The sequence below is a fragment of the Oryx dammah genome, unplaced genomic scaffold (assembly GCF_014754425.2).
Source record: "Oryx dammah isolate SB20612 unplaced genomic scaffold, SCBI_Odam_1.1 HiC_scaffold_15, whole genome shotgun sequence".
NCBI classification, from domain to species: domain Eukaryota; kingdom Metazoa; phylum Chordata; class Mammalia; order Artiodactyla; family Bovidae; genus Oryx; species Oryx dammah.
Genome location: NW_024070199.1, coordinates 26,535,499 through 26,545,682, shown reverse-complemented (window position 1 = coordinate 26,545,682; position 10,184 = coordinate 26,535,499). Strand labels below are relative to the sequence as shown.

At 37.1% G+C, this 10,184-nt stretch overlaps 1 protein-coding gene across 1 annotated transcript; it reads left to right on the top strand.

The window, feature by feature from the left end:
* Positions 1 to 4,264: 4,264 nt before the first annotated feature.
* LOC120874396 (olfactory receptor 8B3-like) lies at positions 4,265 to 5,215 on the top strand. The gene has a single exon (XM_040255765.1). The coding sequence runs from the start codon at positions 4,271 to 4,273 to the stop codon at positions 5,213 to 5,215; it is 945 nt and encodes a 314-aa protein (XP_040111699.1). The 5' UTR covers positions 4,265 to 4,270.
* Positions 5,216 to 10,184: the final 4,969 nt, after the last annotated feature.

Sequence of the window (10,184 nt, the reverse complement as noted above, 5' to 3'; positions counted from 1 at the left end):
GTGGAATTTTTTGTACTATTTGTCACTACTATTTTTTACTAATAATTAGTAGTATTTGTTACCAATAATTAGTACTATTTGTTACTAGTAATTGTTACAAATATTACTCTTTCCCTCCCCTGTGAGTGCTAAGGTGGTTCTTTCTCAGATCTTCACTGTGAGAATCTGCTGGGGTGTTTTGAAAGTAAAATCTAAGAAAGTGTGGCAGTCCCCTAAAACTGTGGCTCGTATGGTGTGCTGCAAGTCTTTGGGGTTTCAAAGAGTCAGATATGACTTAGTGACTGAATAACAATGAATCTTAATATATATTTAATAGAGACATGCTATCTCTGACTCTAATCTAGCATCACAGGATTCATGATAGACTTTCCCTTTTGTGTATCTGTAAATTCTTTCTTTGATGGCGTCTCCTACTTATTTGACTGTACACTGGAAGGAGAAAAAGGGGGAAAGGAAACCTGTGCACAAGCGCTGGACTCCAGACGGCAAGTGTGATTCTCACACTGGTATTGACTTGCAATTCTATCACATGTGTACTGGCATTGAATGAATGATAATAAATTTAGAAAATAGAAATTTTATTATAACCAAATGCCTCTTACTGACTAATTTGCTTATGACTGGTAATGATGCTGCACACTCTCACAAAGTGTAGCAGAAGGGCATCCCTTGCTTTCCCCTTGTCTTTGACCGGTTATTAAATACCTGCTAAAAATCTGGATGTCTCAGTCTTTATTCTTAGAGAAGGAAGAATGAGAGCCTTGACTCAGATTGGCTTAAAGAGGATTCAGAGGAGAACCAGCTTCAACTGTGATTTCTAGCCTCTGACCCTGAAACATTTTTTATAAATAAAACAGATTTACTTTTGTATAAATACAAGAATAAAGTAATATTTAAATTACTACTGAAGGTGGAATAAACTTAAATTTTAAAAAATGGAATGCTACTCAACAGTAAAGGAAATGGCTATTGATACATGCAACAAATGGGGTGAACATTAAAGGCATCATGACTAGTGAAAAAAGCCAGTCTCAGTGATTGCATATTGTTTGATTTCATTTATTATCTGTCAAATGACTTGACTATTGAGGTGGAGATGAAATAGATGGAGATGGAGAAAACAGAGATGAAGGTGGAAGGGGATGGGTGTGACTATAAAAGAGTCATATAAAGATTTCTAAAGGTAGTGAAACAGTTCTGTATCCAGTCATGGTGTTGCTACATGAATATATACAAAGGATCACATTGCATAGATCTACACACAGGTACATACACACAGTGTAAACACTCAGTGCATATAAAACTGCTAAAATCTCACTGTCTGCAGTCCTGAAGTCTTGTTACCATTACTAAACCAGTGTCCGTTTTCTGGTTTTATTGTTACACAGCAATTGTGAAAGATATCATCATGATAGGAAGCTAGATAGATGGAGTTCAAGGGACTCTACATTATTTTAGCAACTCCCTGTGAATCTATACTTATTTCAAAATAAATGTTAGCTGCAATCTCAGAAGCACAAATAGAAGTTAATACATTATCTGCTGCTGCTGCTAAGTCGCTTCAGTCGTGTCTGACTGTGTGACCCCATAGACGGCAGCCCATCAGGCTCCCCTGTCCCTGGGATTCTCCAGGAAAGAACACTGGAGTGGGTTGCCATTTCCTTCTCCAATGCATGAAAGTGAAAAGTGAAAGTGAAGTCGCTCAGTCGTGTCCGACTCTTCGTGACCCCATGGACTGCAGCCCACCGGGCTCCTCCATCCATGGAATTTTCCAGGCAAGAGTACTGGAGTCGGGTGCCATTGCCTTCTCCGTAATACATATCTAGGAATTCTAAAGTCATATTTTCTCGATGGTGGATTCATGTTGATGTATGGCAAAACCAATACAATATTGTAAAGTAATTAACCTTCAATTAAATAAATTTATATTAAAAAAAAGAAAGAGACAAAAAAAAGAAGTCTTTGAACAGTGATTTTCTTATGTGCTCTATGCTTAGTCACTCAGTCATGTCCGATTCTTTGCAACTCCATGGACTGTAGCCCCCCAGGCTGTTCTGTCCATGGGGATTCTTCAAGCAAGAATATTGGAGTGGGTTGCCATGCCCTCCTCCAGGAGATCTTCCCAACTCAGGGATTGAACCCAGGTCTCCCACATTGCAGGTGGATTCTTTACTGTCTGAGCCACCAAGGAAGCTCAAGAATACTGGAGTGGGTAGCCTATCTCTTCTCCAGGGGATCTTTCTGACCCAGAAATTGAGCCAGGGTCTCCTGGATTCCAGGCAGATTCTTTACCAGCTGATCTACCAGGGAAGCCCCTGATTTTCTTATAGACTTAATTTATTAAAAGCAAAGACATACTGAGTTAGAACAGCCCAAAGTAAATTTTAATGGAATGTTGGATTAGAATTATACCTAATAGCATTTTACTGAAACAATAATGTCTAAAAGCAATAAAAATATCCTTTTACTCTATGTCTATAAAATGTTCATAAATATTTAAAGGTAATCTATTTTACAAAGCAAGTAACCTTTACTGAAGTGTTTATAAATTTTTACAAAAATTAATATGTTACCTGGAATGACAGTTAATGAAATTTTCAGTGACATTAATTATTTTCATTTTATGAAGCACAGAGAGTATCTTTTTCTATGTCCCAGGGGATGTATGTTCCCTGAAGGAAAACTAACATTTATTGTGATGATTAGGGTGTAAAAATAGACACCAATTTCTTGCCTGCAGAGCGTATCACAATGGGAACGTCTTAGGGGAGACTTACCCCTGGATTTCTAATCAGGTATAAAAAAATTACAAGCCTTAAGCAAATGCCATGTGCTCTATAACATGGTGGTGTAGCTGCCTAGTCTGTGGTTTCCCTTTATAGTCTCCTAATAGATTTATAGGTACAACTTTAAGCTGAACCTTAGACTAACTCCTGTAATTCAGACTGTCATATCAGTGCTCTGACTCTTTTGCCAACACAGGGAGAAGATTCTGTGACTGCATTTGCTCAGCGTTGATATCTCCAAAGCCAGCTCTTCCAGAGGGTGGAGGTGAAACACATATAAAGCTTCCTCAGCACTGAGTTCCCTTAATAGAAGGAATGTGAGTTAACCAGGTTTATTTTTCTCTCGTGGCTAAAAAGTTAGGAAAAGTATTTATATTGAATAACAAGAAACTCCAAGGTCTGGGTCTCTGACTTGACTGCTTGTTTTCTGAGCATATCGTCTGTGTTGGCCTTGTCCTCATTCTGGAACAGGGGAACTATAGCAGTTCCAAGTGACAAATCCAGAGCATAGCAATATCAGAGGAAGAAAATATTTTTCTTCTAAAATTTTTTTTGTTGAAATATATGTATTATACAACTTTATATGTCATAATAAGAATACAGCTTGCTTTGTTTTCACTAACTTAACAGATAATTTAATCAGCACCCAAATTAATTTATTTCTCTTTCATGCCATCCTACAAAACATGGTAAAGTACATCTACCTTTTTTTATTCATCCTCTGTTCTTCTAGGATGGAATAGAGCAGGAGAATGTGTAGAAACAATGGAGTATATGGTTAAGTATAAAGTTTAGGCCACCAAGGTTCTCCTCAACACCTGTTACCAATTATTGACTTTGTAATATCTTGTAGTAAAGTGTCTGTAAATCCTATAGACTGTTAATGACTTTCTTCCAGGAGGCAGAATATTGGTGTGGCCTTCTGCTCTATAGGAATTCTCTCTTTCTTGAAGGTCATCATAGGGAAACTGAGATATCTAATAGAGTGATGGAAACTTGATTAGGAATGAAAAAGTGACTGGTGAGATGAGTAGGTTAGAGAGATAGGGATACCTTCCCATCACTGAAACTCATCAACAGGTAGATTTGTTCCTCAGCCACCCCATTGCTCTATCTTTTAGTAAAAGTAAAGTTAGAGCTATGATTTGTCCCATACAACTCATGAAAGGAAAAGACATAGGAGGGGACCTGGGTAAACCTATGGCTGATTCATGTTGATGTTTGGTAGATACCAATGCAACACTGTAAAACAATTATTTTTCAATTAAAAATAAATAAATTTAATAAAAAAGAGTGATTTAAATGTTGAGATGTGCATGCCTCCAGACACTATGAAACAGAGGAGGACTTACATGATTTCTGCCAGTCTGAGACGCTGTCTCATAAGTAAAACTCATGTAAAAGTGATTTTGTAAGGACAGAGCTGTGTTCTCTGCTAATGAAATTTTCTTCTGTTCTCACAGATTTCTGAGGCTGAGAATAGAATGCTGGCTAGAAATGACTCCTTAGTGACTGAATTTATTCTTGCTGGATTAACAGACTGTCCAGAGCTCCAGCAACCCCTCTTTCACCTGTTTCTAATGATCTATGTTGTCACCATGGTGGGCAACCTGGGCTTGATCCTTCTTATTGGTCTAAATTCTCACCTCCACACCCCCATGTACTATTTCCTCTGCAACCTGTCCTTCATTGATCTCTGTTACTCTTCTGTTTTCACTCCCACGATGCTGATGAACTTTGTATTCAGGGAGAATACCATCTCGTATGTGGGATGCATGACTCAGCTGTTTTTCTTTCTCTTTTTTGTCATCTCTGAGTGCTATATGTTGACCTCAATGGCCTATGATCGCTATGTGGCCATCTGTAATCCCTTGCTGTATAAGGTCTCCATGTCCCATCAGGTCTGTTTGGTGCTCTCTTTGGCTGCATATGTGATGGGTTTTGCTGGAGCATCTGCCCACACAGGGTGCATGCTTAGACTAACCTTCTGCAATGTGAATGTCATCAACCATTACTTGTGTGACATCCTCCCACTCCTCCAACTCTCTTGTACCAGCACCTATGTGAATGAGGTGGTGGTTCTCATTGTCGTGGGTATTAACATCACAGTACCCAGTTTCACCATTCTGATTTCTTACATCTTCATCCTTACTAGCATTCTTCATATCAAATCTTCTCAAGGAAGATCAAAAGCCTTTAGTACCTGTAGCTCCCACATGATTGCTCTTTCTCTATTTTTTGGTTCAGCATCATTCATGTACCTTAAATATTCTTCCCCTGAATCTATGGACCTGGGAAAAATTTCTTCTGTTTTTTATACTAATGTGGTGCCCATGCTCAATCCTTTGATTTACAGTTTGAGGAACAAGGATATCAAAGTGACACTGAGGAAATCCCTGTTTAAAACCCAGAGGAGAAACATGTTCTAATTTGAAGTGGCGATATTGTAAAGCAACTCAAGTTTTTATTGTTTTTCAAGAAGATTCTTTGTTTATTACTGTGTTGTTGCCACAGATTGTGTTATATTTGGAATAACAGACTTGTCTTATTACTTCCTCATTGCTGGTCTTATCTCATATTTGTCCTCTGTATTTCTTATACTTCATATCAGTTTACTGAATAGTAACTTGTTTATAAAAGGAACAAATATGCTGACTTTTTTAAATATAATTTTTTATACTTCTATCTTCTGTGTTACTCCTACTCTGTACAAATGTGATGAAGTATAAATAATAGAAATTTAAAATTACACTTTGCCTATCTAAACACAGAAGTGCCAAATACTACAGAAGCATTCTCATGTTTGTTGATAATATTGCTGGTATAGGCAACAGGATTCAATAAATTGTCTTAATACAAACTAGTATATAGCTTAAAGTGTCATCATATTCTCTGATCTTTTCCTTTTGTTCTATCTTATCAACTTACTTTTCAGTTTTGTCCTTTCTTATTCCCTTGGCAAATTGCAAAATCTGTACCATTGTATCACCTGTTTTTGAGAGCCTCCATCAGCCCAAGTCATGTAATATTAAAGAGAATATATGTAGTTCCATCTTTTATTGCCAAAGATGGCATTAACAGAATACAATTAAAGGAATAACACACATGTACCTTATGGATCCCAGTAAGGGGACTGGCTGCTTTATTATAAAACTTGCTGCTGCTGCTACTGCTGCTGCTAAGTCGCTTCAGTCGTGTCTGACTCTGTGCGACCCCAGAGATGGCAGCCCACCAGGCTCCGCAATCCCTGGGATTCTCCAGGCAAGAACACTGGAGTGGGTTGCCATTTCCTTCTCCATAAAAAAAACAAACAAAAAAAAACCAAAAAAACTTGCATTCATGATTATATAAAATGACATAAAATATTTTGAAAAAGAGCATATAGTTCTTACTGCAGAGTTTGTAATTTATCACTTTAGAGGAAAATATTGCACAGTAAGTTAGGAGAAATATGTTAGACATTGTTTTATTCATCTAATGAGATTTATCATGAAAAAAGTCATATGCTAATGATAATAAACTATATTCCTTTTAATGGTTCTTGAGCTTATTTAAACCTGTTTCAGTGCATTCAGGCTAGTGTAACAAAATACCATAGACTCAATGTCTTACTAACAACAGAAATTTATTTCTCACAGTTCTGAATGTTGGAAGTCTAGGATCAGGGTACCAGCATAAATGAGTGGGGGCACATTTCTGGGCTACACCCTTCTCATTATATGCTTACTTGGTGGAAGGGGCTAGTGATTTCTGTGAAATGTCTTTTACAATGCACTAATCTCAATTGTGAGGGTTCCATCTTCATGACTTAAGTACCTCCTAAGGGTCCTTTCTTCTAATATCATCATCATTCGGGGGTTAGGATTTCAACATTTGATTGTAGCACCTTGTCTCACTGATAAGGTAATTAACAGATTTAAAGTAGATGCTGTTTTCTGTAAGTTTCCTATTTCTCCAGTGCCTTTTCAGCTTGTATATTTAGAATATCAGATGTATTTGCAGGGTAAGAAATACTTGTTAAATTGTGTTACCTTGTTTGAGTAACAACAATAATAAATTTTATTGTTATAAATAATAATTAAGGGAATACTATAATAAATACAAATACTAGTAAATAAATCAGAAAGAACTTTGGGGTATCATTTATTTCTTTGAGGGTGCACTTTCACAGCTCTAGACGTGCTGCTCACCTCCCAGTCAAGATAAGTAGCTGTGGGAGCATCAGTCACTATCCATAGCTTATACTGCTTTGGATCCACCATAGTGTTCAGGCAGAGTCCATGCTTACTCTGAGAGGTCCTCAGTCAACAGTTTAGCTTGGTGGGTCACACAGGAGCTGGCCATTTTATACATTATATATTATACATGTATCTCCTGATAGTTTTTGGTTAGGGACTTTCTATCATTATTAATGAGAATTATAGAACTGCACTGTGGCCTGGGATTTTCCTTCTCTGCCTCCTTTCTTAGATGTCAGATTTTCATTGAGGTCTGAAGGCCTTTCTCATGGATTTTCAGCTTCTTATTTTAGCCTTCATAGACTTTTTATAATAAGCGTCTTGAAAGTGAAAGAAAGTGAAAATCCCTCAGTCGTGTACAACTCTTTGCAACCCCATGAACTATACAGTCCCTGGAATTCTCCAGGTCAGAATGCTGGAATGGGTAACTGCTCCCTTCTCCAGGCCAGGGATTGAACCCAGGTCTCCTACATTCCAGCTAAATTCTTTACCAGCTGAGCCACAAGGGAAACCCAAGAATATGGGAGTAGGTAGCCCTTCTCTAGTGGATCTTTCTGACCCAGGAATTGAACCAGAGTCTCCTGCATTGCAGGCAGATTCTTTACCAACTGAGCTATCAGGGAAGTAATAAATGTCTTGCAAGTCTAATATTTATTGGCATTTGCTTCTTGGAGAACTTTAAGTGACACAAAGAACTTACTGATTTTAAAGCTTAGAGTAATGTTCAAATAAAGACTGAGTTTCTTATTATAAAACAGATGAATTAATAACAGATAAAATAGAATATTCAGAAAAAGATCCTCATCTATACAGTTAATTGTTTTTTAACCAAGTAATAAGCCAATTCCAGAGAGAAAGAAAAACTAAGAACCTGATGCTTGGAAATATTAACTTTTGATGAGAAAACTATTAAACTTGATCTCTAGTTAACAGCATGCACAAAAATTAAAGTGGATCAAAACAGTAGTTACAAAACTTAAATGTGTCTTCTAAAAGAAAACATAGGAAAATGTCTTCGTGTAGGCCTAGATTTCTTAGATATATTCTAGTAAACAGGAGATCCCAAAGAGGAGAAAAAAGATAAACTTCATTAAAATTAGAATACCTATCAAAAATATTCATAAGCAAACCATGTACTAAAAACTATTTGCAGTGCATAGATTTGATACATTTATTGTATCCAAAATACATGGCAATTTAATAACTAAAATATATTCCAGTGATAAAATACAGTTTCATATATTTGCAAATCATTTGAAAGACACATCCATGTGTGTAAAAGGCCAATAAGCACACGGAAATGTGCCTAACTTGGTGCAGTCCCTTAGACGTATACTTAGGAGCTGGACAATAGTCCCGTAGCAACTATTCTGTCTTCCCTCACTTCATTGCCCAAACTGGTAGCTCAGATGATAAAGCATCTGCCTGCAATGCGGGAGACCCGGCTTCAATCCCTGGGTTGGGAAGATCCCCTGGAGAAGGAAATGGTAACCCACTCCAGTACTCTTGCCTGGAGAATCACATGGATGGAGGAGCCTGGTGGGCTACAGTCCATGGGGTCGCAAAGAGTCAGACACGACTGAGCGAATTCACTTTCACTTTCACTTTCATAGTTGGTTTACATATTCATATTAATTTCATGTGTACATTATGATATGTTGGTGCTTTTATATGCTGTACTCTGTTAAAATTATCACAATTAATAATCATAATTACTCTACAATGTATTCTTGTTGCTTGTCTGTTTTGCCTAGCAGTTTGTATGTCTTAGTCCCATGCATGTAATTTGCCTCTCCCTCCTTCCCTCTCAGTTAGTGCCTCCCCTGACAGTTCCCAAGTAGACACTAGGTAACCAGGGAGCCACTGATGTAGCCCACAAAAGCCAACCTTCAGGGAGGGGTCCAGAGAAAGTTGCAGAAGGATGGAGTGGGGATCTGAAGGAGCTGATGGGGAAGATCCAGCAGGGTTTGCTTACTAGTAAGCGACTTTTGAAACTGGGGACTTTCCCAAATGCTTCTGTTATATCTGAAATATCTAATAATACATATGCAATGATTATTTTAATGTTGAGGATTTTTCTTTTTTGTTCTTTTGGGTGGTGGTGTGGGATAATGGATTTTCCCTTTGATTTGTTTTTCTATGTTAAAATGACTTCATGGAGTTCTTGAAAAAGTAATATGTAAAAAACAGCAAACATTATTATCAATGGTAGAAAACTGAAAACATTTCTTCTAAGATCAGGAACAAGACAAGACAACTACAATTAATAGCCATTTTCACCACTGTTATTCAACAAAGTTTTGGAAGTCCACCCATGGAAATGAGAGAAGAAAAAGAAATCAAAGAAATCTACATTGGATAGAAAACCCTAAAGATACCATCAGAAAATTACTAGCACTAATCAATAAATTTAGTAAAGTCACAGGATGCAAAATCAATAGACAAAAATCCCTTGCATTCCTATACACTAATAACAAAAAATCAGAAAGAAAAATTAAGGAAAAAATCCCACTCACCATCACAACTAAAAGAATAAAATATGTCAGAATAAACCTACCTAAGGAGACAAAAGACCTGTATGCAGAAAACTACAAGATACCAATGAAAGACGACACAAAGCAGATGAAGAGATGTATCATGTTCTTGGATTGGAAGAGTCAATATTGTGGAGTTAATATACTACCTAAAGCATTCTATGGAGTCAATGCAATCTGATCAAATTACCACTGACATTTTTCACAGAACTAGAACCAAAAAATTCACAAGTTTATGGAAACACAAAAGACCTCAAATAGCCAAAGTAATCTCAAGAAAGAAAAATAGAACTGGAGAATCAAACTTCCTGCCTTCATAACATACTACAAAGCAGACCGTATGGTACTGGCACAAAAAGAGAAATAATAGACCAATGGATCAAGATAGAAAGCCCAGAGATAAACCGACACACCTATGGGCACCTTATCTTTGACAAAAGAGGCAAGAATATACGATACAGTGGAGAAAAGACAGTTTCTTCAATAAGTGGTGCTGGGAAAACTGGACAGCTACATGTAAAAATGAAATTAGAACACTCCTAACACTATACACAAAAATAAACTTAAAGACCTAAATGTAAGGTCAGAAACTATAAACTCGGAAAATGTAGGCAGAACACTCTGAC